Source organism: Haemorhous mexicanus, chromosome 8 (genome assembly GCF_027477595.1).
Source record: "Haemorhous mexicanus isolate bHaeMex1 chromosome 8, bHaeMex1.pri, whole genome shotgun sequence".
In the NCBI taxonomy this organism is placed as follows: domain Eukaryota; kingdom Metazoa; phylum Chordata; class Aves; order Passeriformes; family Fringillidae; genus Haemorhous; species Haemorhous mexicanus.
Genome location: NC_082348.1, coordinates 20,622,221 through 20,643,706, shown reverse-complemented (window position 1 = coordinate 20,643,706; position 21,486 = coordinate 20,622,221). Strand labels below are relative to the sequence as shown.

At 39.0% G+C, this 21,486-nt stretch overlaps 1 protein-coding gene across 6 annotated transcripts in view; it reads right to left on the bottom strand.

Annotated features, from left to right (window-relative positions):
- The window catches only part of MAP3K20 (mitogen-activated protein kinase kinase kinase 20), an 89,399-nt gene that overhangs the window by 31,671 nt on the left and 36,242 nt on the right, over positions 1–21,486 (bottom strand). For all 6 annotated transcript variants that reach the window (XM_059853123.1, XM_059853127.1, XM_059853122.1 and 3 more), the window contains 4 exons: positions 16,112–16,198; positions 12,523–12,597; positions 7,156–7,262; positions 1,479–1,614 (listed from right to left, as the gene is read on the bottom strand). In XM_059853123.1, coding sequence (XP_059709106.1) covers positions 1,479–1,614; positions 7,156–7,262; positions 12,523–12,597; positions 16,112–16,198 — 405 coding nt within the window. The remainder of the gene's footprint in view (positions 1–1,478; positions 1,615–7,155; positions 7,263–12,522; positions 12,598–16,111; positions 16,199–21,486) is intronic.

Genomic DNA, 21,486 nt, shown 5'->3' with positions numbered 1-21,486 from the left:
ATTACAGCCTGCAAACTGAATGCCCAAAGATATTTTGCAAATGACTAACAGCTATGAATTTACAATTTAGTTCTATGTGCAACCAGTGCTACGAAAAAACCCAATCCTGCTTGAATAACGCCTTTTTTTGCCAGTATATCAAATTTTTTTTCCAACAAAAGGGCTCTTTAAAAAATACATTCTGTGTAACAGTTCACTTAAGATGTATGGAAAAAACAAACCTATATTTGTCTATTAGAAGAAATTGCACCTAAATGCAATAGGACAGTTGGGTTAATGCTATGCAGAAAGACAGTTCATGCTTAGCACAACAGGCCTTAGCACAATGCTTTATTCTTGCAGCAATGCCAGCTCTAAGTGAAAAGTACAAGTCTTAAGCAAGTACAGCATAAAAAAACCCTAGGGCCTTGCTGGTGAAAAGGTTTGCTCATTAAGGCTGTGTCTCATGCTGTGCTCAGGATAGAGGATGGCCCACAGCTCAGTTACTGGAATATGGCAAGTGCTATAGCAGGCATAGAGATATCTACTGAAAACACACAGAATCTGCACATAGGAAAACATTTATCCTCCATGATTTCATTGCTGCATGTTTGCAGCTGGAACATAAATGCAACTTCATTCAAAGAACAGCAATAAGCCTTAAAAACGAGTCATATGTAAATGGTGGAATCAAGGTTATTAGTAGGATAAAATTGTGCACAAGAAAAATCATATGCTACTTCAATCTCAATTTGGTATTTGTCTTAGCTAGTGCTTTAAAAACAAGTAGGTATCACAGCATTTTTTTAGCAACTCTGTTGTAATGTCTCGCCATGCACTAACCCTGTGGTCCTCCCTCTGCCAATCAGTGGTTGAAGAGCATAGTATTTCATCTAGAAATTCAAGATAATGCAAGGAAGTTTTTCGGTTCGATTTACTAATAGAAATGTGGGGATTCTACCAGCTGGTAACTGGCCAGTCAAAGTTATGTTAACTATAATTATGAACAAAACCTTAAATTAATACTTCAAATTTTGACCCCCCCCCCCCCCTTTTCACAGAATGGGAATTTGCTACTTCTCAAAGAAAAAGAACAGAATAAAAAAAATCTGCGTAAGTTTCACGACATGCCTTCTGGAAGATACAAATGATTCTTACATTTAAGATCAAATCCTGCATCCCATAAAGCCTACAACTTTCTAGCTGAAAAAAGAATTTATTGAATGTAAACAATTTTTAAAGCTGAGAACTCTAAATAAATCAATGGGACACTACTTAAAATGCCCATGTCACAATATGAACTATCAGTAATATGTGGTATCTAATGTATAAGGTGAAATTTAAAACAAAAATTGTTATCTGGAGTGATGCAATAAAATTGGCCCAGAGGAACAACTGAAAACAGGAGCACTACTTCCTTAGTATGTCTTGAGATTTACATAGACAAAGCTCCAAATACTTCTGACACAAGATGAAAGGTTGAATTATTGTCTACTTACAGGAGTATTTGATTGCTCAGTTAACTTCTGCTCCCACATCTTCAAACGTCTCTCCCGTTCCTTTAGTTCCTGCTCTTTAAAGCTCAGATCACGCTCCAGTTTCTTTAGTCTCTCTAAGGTTGCCTCAATTTCACATCTGCACGGAGACAATTTGTTACGTCTTGTCTTTTCCTGACAGATATAAATTGTTCATAATTCCCAACTGAATATTAATTAAATGTGAAAGGCTGAAAAGTACAATACTAACTCAAGCAGTTCATTTAATTACCAAATGCAGTCTTTCACAGCTTTAGGAACAAATGGTAATGTTTATACTTCAGACCATAATACCTTCAGTTGAAGAAAAATAACATTTAAAAGAGTAAAATACCATATAACAGAAACATTTTTAAAATGAAAAAGCCTTCTTTCCCCCTAACATCATGAAATATGATCTGGTCCATAAAGAAACTGCATTAAGTACAGGTAATGTGACAAGCATTAACAACACAATACAGGCAGTCCAAGAAGCCCATTTGTCTGAGTTTACAACTTGACTATGAATACTACTTGGACTTACACTCAAAATGCACAGAAGCATTTTGTGGGGGAATGTTTTCCCCACTTACCTTCCTGTTTCTTTAGGTGAAGATATGAAAGCAAAAATACAAACTGTATATGAGTCAGCCCTGCAAATGGTTACAAATGCAAGCTTCCCAAGTTTGGAACAGTTGTGAAAAGGATTTGGTTGACTTTTCTCTACTTTTCACCATACTTGCAAAGTTAAGAAAAGTAGGAAGGGCGGGAAATGAAGGCAGTACTCTAAGAAAGTTACAGATACCATCTTTATTTGGTTTCACTGCATGTACCTCCCTTAAAGTAGTTTCCACTGAAATACCTTCTGATGGACAGTATATTTTAAACACATGAACTGAACTGCTCTTGGAAAAGAGTTTAACAAGTTTTGCTCTATACAACTACAGAGAAGGTGAACAACAATTCTGTCACCAAGTTCAGACTTATATTTTGCTTGTGGGGTAAAAAAAGAAAAATTTTCTATTAGTATCAGAGGTTGTACTTGCATTTAACATTTCTGTGCCTGTTTGGGGGACTGTGCACTGCCTGCCACCTGTATCCTGACAGTTGTGGGAAGAGTTAATCACAGTGTTCTGTTTTTCTCCTTGAAAAAGTGAGCTCCTAAGAAGACAAGAATTCCTGAAGAGAGCTCCAAAGACAGCTATTTGGACTCTGCAAGGTTTAATATTCTGCTCAAACTTCCACATTAATTTTCTTGTGTTAACACACTGTGAACAAAATACTCTCCTTCTGATATTTTCAAAAAGAAAGCAGGACTAACAGAGTTAGCTGTCATTTCTACTTGGGGTGGAGAAAGAGAATTACTTGTTTCTATAAATCTCCTGTCCTGGCATGGAATGATTAAACTCTTCTCCCCTAAAACAGTTCAGCCTCTCAATGTGGGAAAATAGCATACCCAAAGAGTCTAAGCAAATCAAATAATATAAATATTCCAAATTCTATGGATTTCTCATTTTGACAAGACATCTCTGTCAGAGAGTACTGCTTAAAAGTACAGTGAAAGGATTCAGAGCTCGAATAACCAGAAAATCCTACTGCAAACTTTACCACCATGCTTAATTCTACTGCAGAAATCAGCCACCTGGGGGCAAAGGCATTTATCACACTTGAGTCCTGCTGAGTGAGCTGTTCTGTGTGGTGGTCAGAACAAATATCCCTCATAATTATTATGCTTCAGATTTCAAGACAAATTCTCTATCATATTTAGGCATGCATAAATTAAGACTGATCCCTGTGCTGGGTAGAAAGTGGTCACACATCATAATATAGAGACAACAAGGGAACAAACGAAAAGGCACTGGACCAAAGGTCAGAAAGTGACGCATCCCCAAACACCTGTATCCCTCGTAAACCCTTTCTATCAGGTGCAACACATACTATGCTATCTGCTGTGGAAACTACAGAGCAATTTGAGGGCAGTTGCAAGCACTGCTTTTCTTACTTTGTCTCTCATCATCGCTGCTACTTACACACAACTCTATAATTTTTTAAATATGTAAATTACATTCTCTTTTAAAATAATATTATGCGCTAGGGGAGTCCTGGTAACAATAGTTTTCTCTATGTCAAAAGTCTATTTTGTACTGTAATTATCTCTCTTCATTAGACAGAAACTTCTCTTAAAATAAAAGGTTAGTCTGCAAAAACAGTTGTATTCTGAAAAATAATTCCACTGCATAATGAAACTGTGTAATTAAAGAGAAAGCTACTGTACATTGCCCAGTTAATGAGTCTTACTCAATAAATGAAGTGCCTTGAAACATTATACATGGTAGGACATGTGGATTTGTTTGCTTCTCTAGTTCTGCAGTGTGAGTTTACTGGTTTTTCTAGAATAGCTTCATTCTGTGACACTGAAGAGCAAATACTAATACATTACTAGAAACTATAATGACAAACATTCACAGAATAAAAACAATGGCATTTCTTTATATGTCTTAAATTGCTACTAATACACTAATATAAGTATCACTAATAAACTATTTTAATCATTGGAGCAGCCACTCGTGGGGAGAGGATGGAAGAAGAGATGCAGTTAGTATATATGACTAAATGCAGACAAATGGGATCTCTCACTGAATTGGAACATCATTACTTCTACAGTATTTTTTTCTGACTGTAATACAAGTGACTTGAGAAAGGGCTCCAAAAAGATCACAGAATATAAACTTAAACATAGGGCCTAGCAACTAGACCTATGCAACTCAGGCATAAAGCAGTGCCCTTATTTTAATAATAATAATAAAAATGTGCAGAACATGTGTGGAATAGCTAGGAAAAAAGACAATGAATTATTTTAAGGAAATACAGAACAAGCATATCAAAATGTGATATCAATATAAAAATGAATACCAGAAAATGTTGCAAATAAGACCACACTATATAGATGTGCAGCATGTCATGTATAGACTCAGCAGTCATGTATAAACTCAGCCCACCCTCAGTTTTCATGCCAGCCAGTGATACTGAAGACTCCAGTTACTTGCTGTTACAGCTACAATTTTGGCATGTCTCTACAAAAAGGACCTCAGCTTGCCTTTTTTTAAGAGTGAGGAAAAACACAATCCAGTTTGTCTGAGCTTTGGTTTGCTTTGCTAAGTGCAGCATCCTTGTGAAAGTGCAGTATCTGGATCATTAATTCAGAGGTCCCTCAAAGGAACAAGCATAATTTTTGCTTTTCCCAAGCCCACCCTTCTCCAGAGCTCTAATATCCAGGCTTCATTAAAATTCCTTATTTTGGGGTAATACATCTCATACTTTTCCTACTGCTGGTTTCACAATCTCTTTGCAAATCACTATGGGATAAAAAACCATGGGAATAAAAATCAGTAAAAGCAAATATTTTTCAATGCAGAAGTTAAAATACATTAAACTAATGCACAGTTGCTTTTAGTAACAAGCGTGAGTTTCTTTTAGTTTATCCTTTGGATAAACTAAACTATCCTTTAGGCATCTTTTATCTACTTCAGGTGGCAAATTTTTTGCATACTTTCTGTTTATTTGGCAAAACATTCATGAAAGCTTCCATACAGACATGGCTTTCAGATCAGGGCAGGAAGCTGTTACCAGAATTTGGATAGGAGAGCACCCCTCCAGCTTCCAAACAAGTGCCCACATGTTTTGTGCTCTTTCTGAATGTTGTGTTTTCATTTCAGCTCAATTCAAAAATCATCTTTGCTTTCAAGCAAATCATGTCCCATCACGAATTTTTATTTTCCCTCTCATATTTCCTTGCCTCTAAGTCAATTATTCTTCCAGAAAAAATGTCACATTTCTTTTTAACACAAGTCTCCATGGTAAGAAGTTTTTTCATTACTTGACAGTACCAAAGAGCTCTTTGTTGCTACATGGCTTTTCATTAACACCTTTTCAGACATTCCTCATCTGAGAAATTTAGGTGTATCAAAACAAAATTTGCAATAAATACTTGGGCCACTTGAGTCACACTTCAAGATATAAACTGATTAAGTAAAACGATGTTTGTCACCAAATGTCAGTTAGCACAGCTTTTATTTTGCTATATTGGCAAGATTTAAGTAGTTATTCGCTTTTCCTAAAGGCTCATCTCATCCTTTAAATAAATGTTTTTATTTAAGAAACCCCTCACTAGGGTGTACTTTCTGTCCAACCCTCCTTGTTCTGTCTGCTGCCAAACCCACAATATGATGCTCAGAGTCTTCATAAACAACGGTGCCATGCACTTGGGGTGCTTTAAATACCGCCCGGAGCACTCAGCACTGGGCTCCGGGCGCAGGGCCCAGGGCTGCCCGCAGCCGCAGCAGCAGAGCCGGGGCGCGGCGGGCGCGGGGCGCGGCGGGCCCGGGGCAGGGCGGGCCCGGGGCAGGGCGGGCCCGGGGCAGGGCGGGCCCGGGGCAGGGCGGGCCCGGGGCAGGGCGGGCCCGCGGGCGGCGCAGTGCGGCGCTGCCGCCAGCAGATGGCGCGCAGCCCCCGCCGCCCGGCCGGGCCCGGGGCCGCCGCCGGCGCGGCCGAGCCGGGGCGGGCCCGGCCCGGGCTATTTATACCCCGCCGTGTGACCGGGGGCGTCCCAGCGACAGCTCAGTTTTTCCACTCGCCCCATTAAAAATCTACGTCTTGCCTTTCCTTGGAAGGCAGCGGAAGAAACGCGGGATTGCCGTTTGGGCTTGACACAAGCCCCGTTTCCATGCGCTCCTCCCCAACCTCCACCCCGTCCCGGTTTCTTCGATGCAGGGAATCTTTCGGTATTTGTGCTCCCTACTTATTCGGCATAGAGCCAACGCTTCTTAATATAGACCGAGGCACGATCATCTGCAAAAATCATCTCCCTGTGCAGATCTGTTTTCAATATTCCATCTCAAACAGAAGGCTGTACTGGGAAGCGGCAAGTTTTCTAACCCACAAATAAGCTTTAGGGACAGGTTTTTGAAGTTCTGGCACATTCCAAAAAAGAGGCTGGAAGTTTTACTGCAAAACTGTAATGTAATAAAATTGTGTCAAATCTCATCTTCATTTATAATCACTTATGAATAACAATTAAAATCAGCAATAGCTAAAATCATATGCTCAAGCAATGCTGGAACACTGTAAAAAACAGGACTGGCACGGGCATGTGCTGGATGTGTGAACACACAGCTGACAAAGGAGAGAACACATAAAAAATGGTAGAGTGCATTCAAGTGAGCACAAATAGAAGCTTGACTTGGAAAATGGGGTTTTTAGGCCCCTTATCCTTTTTTGGTTTTAATATTAACATCACTGATACACTTTCTATGAAAATGGCATCAAACCTGCATGTTATCTGAGTTCTTTTGCCCCCACACTATTGACTGAAACTTTGTAATTGGTTTTAAGATGTGAATCACAAAACCATAAATATCATGATGCCTAAACCACTGTAATAATAAATATAGGGTACAGCTAAGTGCATTGGCTCCTAATACAAGTTTCGCAACATTCTGGGCATTCCTGAAAAACAACAAGGTAAGTTATGTTCTAAAAATACTTCAAGCACACATATTTTCTACCAGTACATCACTGGAGTCTGATGTCTTTCTGAAAAAAACCACTCATACCATTTCAATGTAAAACCACATCATATCATCTTGGGAGGAAGAAAATTTACCTCCACTCTGCCTTGTTATGCAGGAATGAGTTGCACTGGTCTGGAAGGTTGCTGTCATTTGACATAGATTCCAGGATTGAAATAATCTGCTTGAAAGATGGTCTTTTCTGAAGAAAAAAGAAAACCAAAACAGAACATTTGCATTCATATAAAACTACTAAAATTATCTGTACGAAATTTTCAACTGAAACCCCACAATTAACAGGAATTGCCATGCTTCTTTCTGACCACAGCATCCTACAAGAGGACTGTAAATCTGTAAATGGTTTCTTTTTGTTCTTCCATTAAAGGAAAGTTTGAGAAGAGTCGCACAGGCTAGTAGGACTCAGGCCTTAGCTAAGTCTGCCATGTCTACTAGTAAAAAAGTATTAAACATTAGAATCATCTATCATCTAGATTCTTAATTTGAAAGAGTAATTTTTCTCAAGCTAAGAGAGAAAATGCTTCCAGGTAGAGAAGGCTGGACCATCAGCAACTGGTAATTATACAGATGGCCTTTTACAGGTTTTAACATAAACTCTTTGGTGTTCGAACATGCCATTTAGCTGCCTATCAAAAACAGGTTTCTGGCTGCAGTTCCCCTCTTGCAGAGGAGATACTTTCAGAAAAACTCTCACTTAGCTACTACAGGAGCAGCCAGGGAAGAAGCAAAGATTGAGGTTAGGGAAGGATGCCTTGCCTGGCAGCTAAGCTCACGGTAGTGGACTCTGTGCTCTTCTGTCCTGGGCTCATTTACTGAACTTTCTGTTCCAGGGCTCTCCATCCAAGACCCACTGTGCTCTCAAGTCAGAAAGACCAGTTAAAATTTCTCTGGTTTTTTGGTTTTTTTTTTTTCATTTTTTCTTTAGTCCCAAGGGGAAGCTATGAAGTAGGATAATAACTGAAAACTGAAAAAGCCAGTTAAATGTGTTTCTTGAAAGAGCACTGACTCTGTTAGTCTGTTTGACAGACCCCAGACAAGGTTGAGACAAAAGGTTGAAACAAAATGTAGATACATAATAAGGGGATGATGCACATTCTCTCTCTACTGTGCCTTTAATTATACCATTTCTGCTAAAATTACAGATGCCGCAATTAAAACGTGCATTTTAATTTGGGAGCACAAAAACAATTAGGAACAATGCTGAGGTGTCTCTCTCGGGAAGATCCAAGTGATTTCCACATTATAAAAGACAGACAATTTCTTTATTTTAAATGTCAAACAGCATGAAAAAGTGTCAAATGCGTAACAAAAAGAGAGACAAGCTCTCTTATACTGTAATGCTGCACTCTTTGGCTGTAACTGGAGGCTTTGTCTGTCATTTTTTGGTCCACCTCCATGATTTCAGGCAATGGGCAGTTCGGTGAGCTACACAGATTTTCTTTGCCACAGACATGCTTGCCCCAGCACAAGTGCTTATGCAATTCGTTCCCCAGCCCAGCATGCAGAGAGGGGCAGACCGGGCGCGCAGCGTTCACAGCAACAGGTACCGGTCAAGCAGCACATTGCTTGCACTGGTGACACAGTCCCTTGAATGGAAACCCAGCAGGGTCACCCTGCCTTTACAGGGGCCTGGGGAGGCAGCTGTCCTCCCCTCCACGTGCATGATGGTGCTGGACCTGCCACAGCTGAGCAGATCTTCTGAACACACCCTGGAAGAGCCCAAACTTGCCCGGTCAGGAGTGGGCTGCACTGGGGGCACAGAGCACAAAATCCATCCGTGGTACCACCACCACTGACTCCAGTGCAATTTTGGGGCAGAAGAACCTTTGACCGGCCTTCACACCCTTTTTTTGCTATGGCTGCATCTCTTGTGACCACACCAGTGGATGTGAACTGCTGAAGGAATTCAAGGGCCTCCCAAATGGTGAGGAAGCTGCCAGACAGGAGATAGCGGCTCCCTGAAATTTGCCAGGGTACTGCAACTGCTAGCATTGTCCAACAGACTGGCAGGTACATAATGTGCCTATACAAAACAAATTCAATTTGCAGGAAGACACCAAGGGCAAACATTCCCATGCTGCATTATCTACAATATTTTATGGACTATTCAGGATAATTTACAAAACACATCTATGAGTTTGGCTTGCTACTTTTTGTATACTGGGAAGTATAGGGCAGGGCTGACACTAAGTGAGCACAGTCAGCTCTACTATCAGGCTTGCCCAGAGTAACCAGAGTGGAGACTATGACAGAGAGCAGGGCTTTTACTAAGGGCAGGCAAAAGGATCAACCAACTGATTTGGGAGAAGCAGCAACAATCATGTGGTGGGACCTGCACTACAGGCAAAGGGGCTGCAGAGTTGGTGCAACTGGAGCTGGGACAAATGCAGAGTCACACAGTAATGTCAAAGTACTGTACATCTCTGGCTGTGCAAATTCTGTAAACAGCCAGCAGTTACCCTGCCAGCTTTGCAGCTGCTAGATTTATAGGCAGCAGCTTTGCATGGAGACAAACCTGACAGGAAGGCACAAGCCTACACTGTCACATGGGTTTTGTTGGTTTCTTGGCCCTAGGAAAGGATAATTTCAGATTTAATAAATGCACTCTAAATGCAGAGTGGTACCTTGGCTAAAACTGGCAAGAAGTGATTTGGGAAACTGGGTGTCTGAGCTGAAAAACATTAAAAAAAAAAAAAAATCTTCTTTTCAGTTGATAACTGCTTAGCACTTTCTAGAAAGCCCTTATAAGGGATTCTTAAAATATCAAGGCATGAGTCGCCTTTGAAAAGTGTTTCCCTTTATAACTATGATGTCTCATACTGAAATCTTTAAAATATATGGCCCTCTAGAAATAATTCTGGCTAATGTTTTCATTGTTGCCTTCCACTCAGTATTTCTTACTGAATAGGTGTCCATAAAAATCAGACATACGGATATTTAATCCACATGTCTTTCATATTTTGTTTCTTTTCTGTTCCCAGATTTCTGATTTCCATTAAAATATTTTGTAATTTATAAACATCTTTGATGTGGAGAGAAACTGAAGTAACATGAAATGAAAAAGAATTATTCACCTATGACTCAAAAGCAAGTAACCCCAGTAAAGAAAGACATCAGTGATGAGCAACTTTATTTCTACAATTACCTAATACCCAAGCAAAAGCAACTTGTTTGGTAGAAATTTTCAAGTGTGAACTGTTTGTTTCAACTAGCAGTTTAAAGTGCAAAAAGACTAGCATTCCAAGTATCACGAGGAACACTACAGATATTTTTCTCCATGTGTGAAGAAATTCTTAAGAATTCAAAGCAATATTAATAACTCTGTTCCCATGAAGAAATTATGGTGTGAGCAGTGTCTGACACTCCAGCTGCTCTGCAGCAGCTCTCCAACTGTATTCCTTAGCCCCACTATAAATGTATATCCCTCATTTTTCAGGGGTAAGCCACCAAAAGTTACCTCATGAATTCTGTGGGCTTGAAGTATGCACCTTAGCAACTGCTTTTGAGCAGCTGACATACTCAAGCTCACCCCTGCTTGACCTTCAGTAACTTGTTCATGCATCAACGATCTGATTTTCTAAAGCTAATCCTGGCAAAAAGGGAACGCTACACAGAGCAGTATTTCAGAGGAGCGTGCTCCATCTTTTGGCTCATGCAGGCCACACAGCCCTTTATCAAAGCATTTTGAGAGCTGTAAGTAGCAAACCTTTCCCAGCACGTGACTGAATAAGTCAGTCACATGTCCAAATTGTGACCACAGATTACTCCATTTCAGTCATGTGAACAAAGCTGTAATTGCCTAGCAGAAGAAGAGCTGCATGAAAAAAACTAGCAAAGAGCAGACTGTCAGAAAAACACCATCTCACAGGAGATTCACAGTTTGCATGACTTCTGAGAACAATGTCCCCAGGAATCAGCCCACACCCAGATAAATTACTCTATGAGACAGAACTCAGCCGGATGGTTAAGCATCATTCTTTTATAACATGCAAATCCCTCCCTCTCCTTGAGAAACAGTCTTTTGGGCACTTATGGATGGGGCTCGAACAAGGCAGAGTAAGCTGATCTAGTATGAGACAATTACAGAAAAGAAGCTCCAATAATTCTTATTCTGAGGCCTTTGGAAGTGATGCTAACACTTGGGAGCAGTTAGTAAAGATAAGCAACTGGCACTGGAAGTCCTCTTCAGTAATTACCGACCTAGGACTTAAGCAGCCCACTTGTAGATTGAAAAACTTGAAGCATTTTTCTCCCCTCTCCCCTCTCTGTGGGGAGGATACAAGGAATTATTAAGAGAATGCAATTACATGTGTGTTCATGTGGAAATCTCATGTTGATGGATCTCAGTCTTCCAGATCCATTCTGTAGGAAAGCAACCCCTTGCTTTTAAAAGAGAGACCAAGAGTGCATATTTCCTTTCTCATATTATTCTTCTATGGCTACTCTTTGGTGATAAATTCTAGTTTAGAGCACCTATATGCTCTCATTTGTCTTGGAATTATTCTTGGTCTCTGTGAAGTAGTAACTAACTTTCTCCTGAGTTTAAAGAAATTAAGTTCTTCCTGGTGCCTTGACTTGAGAAAAAGAGCACAATTTCCCTTGCTTAACTATTCTTCAATGTCTCAAGTATTTTATAGGCAAAGGAAATAGATGTTAATCCTTGGTACTAAAGCTAGTATGCTCACAGGCTCTTTTCAGCCAGTTTTATGTACAATAGGATGGTCACAAAGTCCATTTAAAGAAGGTAACTCTCATAATCTACAAAAGCTTTTACTGTCTAAATACTTATTCATTCAATCCCTTCCTTGTAGCAGCAGATTAATAGTAACAATGGTGCAGCTCTTTAAACTTTTTATTCTGTTTTCATGGCTAAACAGCACTGCTATTATCATATTATTACCGTCATGATAAAGCTCATCATTCAAGCTCTAAGGGAACAGATTAGGAAAGGTTTAATGTTAGTTTAAAATGTTGCTGCTGTTCCTACCCATGTTTTATGGATTAATTTATTCTTTACTTATACTTATGTTTTCAACACCAGTGGGTAACAGAATTGGACCTTGAAATTTGTATTTCATAATGTGATGCTCACATACATCCAAGAGGGATTAAGTATTAACCTTTGAAAGAAAATATAAACCCCACAATTTTTCCACTTGCTCCAAAATGGATACATTTCTGCCATCTTACCATATTCCCTGTCATTGTCTTTAGTAGTTACAAAGTTAGCAGCTTAGTAACTCTTGATTAAAAGGGAGAGAGAGAGTTATTTAGGTATAAATATGTAAACACACTAAAAAAAAAAAAAAAAGACAGTCCTGGCTATCTTTGTCAAGAAATGTGTCAATGGTGTCAGCTCAGACTTGTCCCCCAAAGAAATGCTAATGCACTTTGCAAAACAAGGCTGGGGTGGTGGTGCAGAAAACAAACACACATTTAATTACCTTTGAATCAGCATCCCAACATTGCTGCATCAGTTCTGCAAAACTTCTGGGACAACTGCTTGGAATGGTTAATCTCTAATGGAAAGAAAATGTACCAGTTACTGGAAGCATTTCCCTTTTAGCTGCTACTAAGCAATTTCCTATGAGACCAATAGACTTCAAAGAACTAAAGCACACTCTCTCTTTTAAACACAATATAAAAAATGTGGAGATATATTAGAAAGAAAAATCAAAATTACTAACACTAGCAAGAAGCACAAATAATTTTAATAGACCTATAAGAAAGTAACGTATCAAATGCACAAATGAGGTTCCTTAAGAAAGCTCAGAGAGAAGAAGCAAAACCAAGACAAAAGCTTTTAATACTAAAACATAATCATTTGTGGAGGTTACTGCACAGTATTGTAAGTTGTTTGTCAGACAGGCATAATGTACACCCTGCCTTAATTCCTTTCTCCCACATAAATGATCTAGCGGTACAATACTATAATCACTTCTGACACACAAATAGCTGAAATATAGATTACATTAAGTGAGTTAAAAAGAGTTAAGTGAAGCTCTACATGACACAAGAGACGTTTCATGAGCCTGTGGTCAGAAGGATTAATGAGGACATGCAGATCTCAGAAAGCACTCACAGAGCACAGTGAACTCATAAATATTTCCTAATGACTGAAGACAAGGAGTTGCTGGCTATAGCCAGGACCACTGACTACAGAGAATTAGTTTGCAGCTAGTTTGGTTTCATTTGCTGAGAGTTTTAAATTAGAAGATTTTTATATTAACAGCCTGCCTCCAGACTGGAAAGCCTAAAAGCAAATCCTTTCTCACATACACACACACAGATACTGAAGCCTCTACAGCTGACTGCACATGCTTCCAACATTACATGCTGAAGGAGATCCCTCTGCTCTCACTAAAGCTGTTAACTGACTTCAGATGTTTCATATTATATAAATAATTTTTTTAAAGTTAGATAGAAAACCAGTTTCTCAGTGAAAGCGAGTCCAAATGTAGGAGGGGTCAAGCTGGAAAAAGGGTTCTTGTCCTCTAAGAAGCGAGAACCAGGAATTACATTCCTGTTCAGACTATCCTCTCAGGAAGACCCTTTCATCTGCCCTACTACTGCCTTTTAAGAAGCAAAGCAGAGCAAGTTATGTCACTCTGTACCATTACATTGCTGCAGTGTGACCTGCAAAGCCTTACAAGACACAGCAGCCAAAAGTAAGCATTAAATTCTGCTCCAAAAGCATTTGAACCCTGTAAGAACTGGAAACATGAGACACAGAGGCACAGCACTGCAGAAGTCTGATTATTAATGTCATAACTTAATGTGCAAGGGTTTCTGTGGAAGAAATACACAGAAATTTGTACAATGCATAAATAAGTTGCACTGGTGCCTGATCTCTAATTGAGTCATTGGCCTAAAAATACACTGGCTAGTCTTGCTACAGTATTGTCTGTAACCCTCAGTGTTCCAGGAGGTGGACAATCAGTAGCAATCACCACTTGTCTCACTTGTGCAGAATGTCACCTATATAATATGTAATATAGAGGTAGCAGGATCCAAATGTCATATTATAAAAAAGAACACATTTCTCAGTGGCAGTTTATTATGAGATCATGTCCAGCATAAGCAAAGCATGAGAGTTCAGGTTTTCTTTAAAAAATGGCTTAAAAAAAATGTCTACCACAATAAAAACAACACTGTGAAATAATGCATAGTGTCAAAGGAGATCCATACAGACACATTAGAATGTACTCCATTTGCTGGCCTCAGGCTTTACAAAGGGGATTTTTCACCTTATGCAATTATGCTTTGGCCTCAGTCCCTCACTGATTTCAACAAAAGACTTGCAATCCAAAAAATGGAGGAGTGGCTCCGCAGTGATCCAATCCTCTTGTGGAACCATCCAATCCCACTGATATCAACAGACTGAACTGAGAGCAGAACCTGACCCTTACACTTGTTTTGGGACACAGAAAACTAAGAAAACTAGCACAAGCTGACTTTTCAAGGCCTATGCTGGACATGTTACCCATGTCATGGCCAGAAAAAATTAAAAGTATGCAATGCTCCCTCACAGCCCTCTAAGAAATGTGGTAGCAACAGGCTAGTGGTACCTGACAAAGAGCTGGCTCTGAGAATGCCACCCCTTAGGTTTCTGCAGCCATTAGTAAAATAGTCACATCTACATTTTGTCCATACTGTATTTAATGCAATTCCTTGCTCCGGAAAACTGTAGAGAAATGTGTGTTGTAGTCTCAGACATGCTTCAGCATGTGACTGCAACTCTTTAGAACATTCCCAATGCCACTCTTACCCCTTACATAAAACTGCATGTGGTAGCCACAAGAGCCAAATACTGTTGATGGAAGGCTTTATGTTCCTCCTTCAAAATGATGTGTGAGGCTTTTCCTGGACTAGGAGAAAGAGTGTCTTTGTGCCCCCTGCTCTGATAAATGCAGTAGAAGACCACATTCACAATCTTCACACTGTTAGTGTAGCATTTCCAACTAATTGGTATATCACAGTGTCACTCACTGGAATTAATCCAGTCCTCAAAAAGAAGAAAAAAAGAGAGAGGGAAAAAACACCAACAAAAAACATTAAACTAAGAGGAGGAAACCTAACTCCTCTGTTTAACTCTAAAGCATTTTGAGAAACAGTTTATGTAGAATAATAGAAATCTGTATTGTACAGCCGGTGCCTCGCCATTGTAATGTTTCCCAAGCTTCCGCTGTGTCTAGATAGAGGAGGTTTCATCTTTGTGGAGGATTTCCATGCTTGTCTGTGTGTGGTACAGTCACAACTTTAAATGTTTTTTAAATGTAGTTACTGTCTTTGATATCAAGGGACTATGTGTTCAGATATACGCTCACATGTCCAACTAACTGAAAGCCTCAATTTGTGAGAAGAAGAAAAGCGAGGCTGGGGACACTGTACAAACGGTGTTTACACCACTGAAGTGCTTTTGAAATGGAAAGACTCTGCATGAGGAGGCTTGCAGCTATGCCACAGCCTTGCCGATACCAGTGAGGAGCTCATCTTCAATGTAGTGTTGAACGTAGGTGGCAAAACTGTAATTTCTCTCTTTTTTTAAAACTATTTTTTCTTCTTTTATTTTTGAAATTTTCATCTAAGCGGCAGTTTCTTGTACTATAGTGACTCCTGCTGGGAGAGTTAAGTTGAAGTAGCTGAAGGTCTCTTACAGATATATCAACTCCCGGCCAGTAAAAAGATGTCCTAAACGCAGGAGATGGAGTTAAACTGTTCCCCTACCTTGGACGCAATGGCTTCTTTCATCACTAAGAACAAACCCCTAGGTTTTACAATTGAGACTGAGAAACTAGTACAGTACTTGTACAATTTTTGATCTACAGCATCACGACGTGAAGCTGCAACAATTAGATGTAAAGGGTCCATTCATGAGGAATAACATCACTTTGACCCTTTGTGTTAGCTCCTACTGCTAATCTTTCCATACGCGTGAACTTACTTTCAATTTGAAGAAGATGAAAAAGTCTTTTGCAAAACCCCAATACTGTTTTCTGATCTATGTACCTGAATGTAGAAACGTAGTCTTACCTCGTTTTTTTCCACTACAAGCCAAGCTACTTGTAATCCTTCCAAGCCTTTAAAGGGGACCTCCCTTGTTAGCATCTCCCAGAGAACCTGGAAGAGAAAAAAAGAAAAGAATTTTTATTTCTGTACTTTGTATTTTAAATACATTATTAAACCTTGATACAGCACTATTCTGTATCCAATTACCAGGCAACCAGTTTTCATTTGCAGGAACTTGGACCAGTGTTTGTGTGCAAGATCCTCTCACAAAATTAATTTGAATGTTTCTGCTTTTTCCTCTACAGAAAAGCCAAGATGAAAAACTGGGTTGCTTTTTTACTGTCTTTGTACACTATAAAGTTCACATTTGGCAACTGAGACTTGGGAAGACAATGCTCTTCCTCTCCTTCTCAGTACCAACTAGACATATCTTTGCTTTGCAGTAATTTTTCATTTAAAAATATTTCTATGCAATTGCAACCGGTGAATATGATCCAAAAGGTATTTAGCTCCTTTGATACACCTATAAAAATACAATTTTGCAATCAAAACTGCAATTGTTTATCTACAAGTATGTGATCATATTAAACTAAGCAATATACAGCATATAAAAAATTACTCTCTTCTCCTTGAGTTTTTATAGATGTACTGTCCTTAGACAGAGAAAGACCTCCTAGTTTTACATGCTTTTAGCCTTCTGGTAACACAGTACCCAAGAACCTAAGCTACTCTATAGAAAAGAGTTTGGCATCATCAAAAAGGCTTCAAGTCAATGAATCCAACTTGTTTTTCTGCCATTGGGACAATATATTGGAATTCAACCAAATTAATAGCACTTTGTACCTCCACTTGTATATGTCCCTTTATTTTTTTTTAAAGTAAAACTTTCATATACACATCTTGTTGCAAATATTTACAAACTTTTTCTTCTGCACATATATCAAGTAAAACAACAATAACAAAGAATCTTTAATGCAGGATTTGCCAAAATGCATTAAGATCCTTATACAAGTCTCTACATCCTCCCTGTTTGGGTTAGTGCCCAGGTTTATTCCAGCTGCATCATTTTGAATGGACTGTGGGCAGCTATGAAGATAATGAAAAAGCAAATGGAACAATATTGACAGATGGAGGTCAAGGAAAAAAATGCATTGAAGCAGAGTTGGGCCTTTAATTACGTGAACAGGGTACGCCAACAATAGACCTATTTGAATAATTCTGCTTGAGTCAGAAGACTGATTCGTAAAGGTAAGGGTATCTTGGAAAAATAAGAACAGTTTTTCTGAGAATAAGAAATATATGGGGAGAACTATCACAGACCTGTTCAATTATCCTGTTTGCCTCAGTTCAATCTTTTCAGAAGGAAAAAAGGCACCTCAATTGTAACTCAAATTATCACCTCTCTACTGGTAGAGAAGGAAATTTAATTGTGAGAGAAGGAAAAAAAAATTACCAGTCCCATGTACTTCAGACAAAAAAGCAGTGTATAAAACAGTCAGTTTAAAACAAAGGTTCCTGGACCAAATCAAATATGTGGTTGAGCAGCCTTGCAGAACAACCTCATCTGTTGGGACTGTACCATGAAACTGCAGAGGAAAAAACTCAAGTCTGCACATCAGACAGAGCAGTATCTAAAGACCCTTCCAAGTACAGAACATAATGAAATACATGTTAAATGTCTTCAAGAGCCATGAGCTGGAAAACTACTGCTGTGCTATCTTCCTTTCAGAAGACTGTAAGTTTTAAGAGCTGTCTTGTTTCATTCATGCACATACGGTTGTGCAGAACATTTTGCACCGAATTCCTTTATCATGACACCTTTAGTGTTTATTTCCACTGCCTGAACAGATCACTGCCTCCTTAAACCAACAGTGCTAGCTAAAAACTCGTCCAAGACTGCTCATAGTTGAAGAGAAAAACAGCAATTTGACACGATATGAAGGATTTTTCTTGATGCCTTCATTTTACTAATAAATGAAAGTAAAAGATATCAAAGTGGGATGTTGGAAACCCTTGGATTTCTTACACAGGTTTACAAAATATTTTAACAACAATGCAATTTTCATATTCAGGCCAAATGTACAGAGAAAGCCTTTCCTTCCAACGGTGATACGCCTCTATGTTCAGTTTTACATGAGTTTCAACCCCTTCTCACAGACTAGCTACCCTGAATCATCAGCTAAGGTGAATGACTGCATCAGCAGTCTTTTAAAAAGCAGCAAATGGGTACTGTCTGCACTCTCATTTGCCTCTTCCTCTCCCCAGGGTGATTCAGCAGCAGATAAGGACCTCAGCCTAACTTACCCCAGCCTCTTTATTGTGAGGTACACTCTGTTCATTTTCAGAACTGATTCCCCAGCTCACTTCATATGGAAATTATTTTATCTTTCCTTTCTGGTGTATAATCTAATTGAGACTGATGTGGTTCACTTCCCCTCCCACCTGTGATGGTGAGGATCACCTGCTTTCCCAATCACTTCACATCTCTGTGATGATGGACAGCAGGTGCTCACAGAAAAAACAGCCAAGCTAGAAACAATGATGAAAAACAAAGCAAGGCCATTTAATATAGTGCAGTAAGCTGCAGCCTCTGAAGATGCTGGACTCATCATTGCATATAGAGGAAGAGAAAGGAGAGATAAATGTATTAATGTTCACCCTATACACAAACCTGACAATAAGAAATATGTGGTCTTCAGAAAAAGCTCACACATTTACTTCTGTCAGCTCAGCTGTGCATTTTAATTCTTATCCTCTCAATTATAGACTAAAACCCAAAGGAAAAACTAAACCCACAACACCTCTACCCCACACGCTGTGCCCACACTGGTGCAAAGCCAACAAAGATTCAAAGTGCCACTTGGATAGGGGAACATCCAAGTAAGTAATCTGAGGAAAAGAAAACACTCTGAACACCTTTGCTGAAAAAAAAATGCTTTGTCTGGTAGGAAACTGTTCACAGACAATGGTCAGGAGCCACAGTTAGCAGAGGTACAGCTTAAGCATTAGCATTGCACTCACAGAGGTACTGCCCTTAGGCATGAAAATTAGGTCTGTCTTCTCTGCATTGATCCAAGTGCAGTTAAAGAGCGCATCATTCTTTTCAAAAAGAGTAAGGGATAACCCCTGGAGCTGGCCAACATTCCCTCTATAAATAACATATGTTCTCATAACTAAAGCAGTGTTTGAACAGCTGCTACATTTATTGGTGGCAGTCTCTAGGCCACCAGTAGCCAATTAATGATTTTACTTATTTGTTCTTGTAAGTGATAAAATAATTCTACTACATGGGATAAGCTTTCTGTGATTAATACATTTATACTGATACACAAACACACACTGTGGTGCACTACAAACAGCTCTGCCAGGATAATATATTCTGAGCATATGTCTTCATGATTTTGAGCGGCTTTTAGAGTGACACTGTCATTCCACATACACCTTCCTATCTGGCAGAGACAGCAAGGAATGACAGAGATGGCAAGGAATAATTTCTGAGCAACACACAGTGACATACAAGTCAGTTTCAGGGTTGATCACTTGTAACACTTGGTTTCAGTTGTTTAGAGTACAAACTTGGAAATGGATCAGAAAAGGGAACTCCAACATGGCTGAAGGAAAGTGTACGATCTCCCTTTGTGTGGTAATAAATTCTCCTTGAAAATTTAGCTTTAGCATTTCATGACAGCATAATAAATTATTGACTATGTATCTCAGAGAATACATAGGCCTGTTTAACCATCCATGAAGGGCAGGACAAGCTAATCTAAACATTAGCTATAAACATGCATACAACTGTTCACAAAAAGGAAAATTCATTTCAGCTGAGAAGCAGCTCAGACCTATGAGGCTGCAAAAAGACTTCATGTAAAAAAGCTCTCACACAGCTTAAGCAGAATATTTCAAATCACAGATGGGTTTGTAGAAAGAAAAGACTGTCAGATAAAAAAATAGAAGAAAGGAAATTCAAGAAAACCATGGGAAAGATGACAAATATTGCAAATGAAATATCTATTCCTAGCATCTTACTAGTTTACATTTGAAAGGATTCTGTTCTTTGTTAAGAGGACTTTAACTGAAGTAAAGCAGATTTGTCTCTCTAGCACAAAAGCTGCTGGCAAGTGTTATGCTTCAAAAAGGGATTCTTTACATTTTGTTTTTATAGATGATAAAAACTTAAAGAGACAAAAATACCCTTTCTCAGATTTCTTGTTTTCAGGCCCCTAGCTACTTCTCTGGTAATTATAACACTTATTATAGGGAGATTCCATTCCAACTCTCAATGTTATATTCAGGCCATTTCTTGCTGGTATAACCCCCTAATATCTGTTATTTCACAAACAGAGAACTTGGGCCACTGCCATTCTTCATTTCTACCCATCTATCTCCTCTGAAAATTATGGTGTTCCAAGACTAGAGTTATAAAAAGAATAATTACTCCTAAGTGCTTATAAATTCATAAGCTTCTACCCACAGTAGAACACATTAATTAAAAAATAATATATTAAAAATTGTGGGTCATTACTAGACATTCTAAAGTAACACTACACACCCATAACAATATTAAAATACTCTGGTAACACTGAACTGTTTTTATAAGGAGAATAGTTCAGTTTTACCTCCAAGCCCAGAACTCTCAAAGGAACCTGACTTTTTCAATGAGGTAAAATAAACTTTTCACAACATACTGTTCCCAAGGCACCGTTAATACTTGGCATGATAAGATACTAAACAACTTCTTACCTTCTCCCACTTTGAAAGCATTACCTAAAGGCAATTCAAACTAGGATGACTATGTGAGAAGTTTGAACTATAATACCATGTTTGGAATTTCTCCTCTAACATTGTTGTTCTGTTTTGAAACTGGAATGTTTCCCTTCAATGGACAATATGTGATTGCTTCCAGTAACAGTTTACATATTTATATTTGTTAGCTTATGTTCTCTTACTCTTTGTGACCTAGTTCAGTTAGGCAAGCAAGGATTTTGAGTCTGACAATATAAGATCCTTGCAAACTTTCAAACTTTCACTGATAAGTGATGTCACATCATGTCTCAAAAATTTTTCTCACTATAAACAACTGTTTAGCAAAAAGTTTAAGTCACCCTCTGCTGAGACCACAGCTTAGCTATGTACAGCCATAGGTGCTAGCTTAAAACCACAGTGCCTCCCTCACATCTATCTCCTCCCATTCCTCAAAGAGAAAGAGACAATATTTGGCAGGTAGTGAAGAATTTCTTATTCTGCCACCCACTGTTGAATCCAAACAGAAAACTGGTTAATGCACCAATATGCATGAAAACTACAGCCTCACTTGCTTTCCTTTCCCCCCAAATACTCTTTACTGTCCCCTGCCAGAGGAAGGCTATGGGGTTAGGCTCACAACTGATGTGACCAGT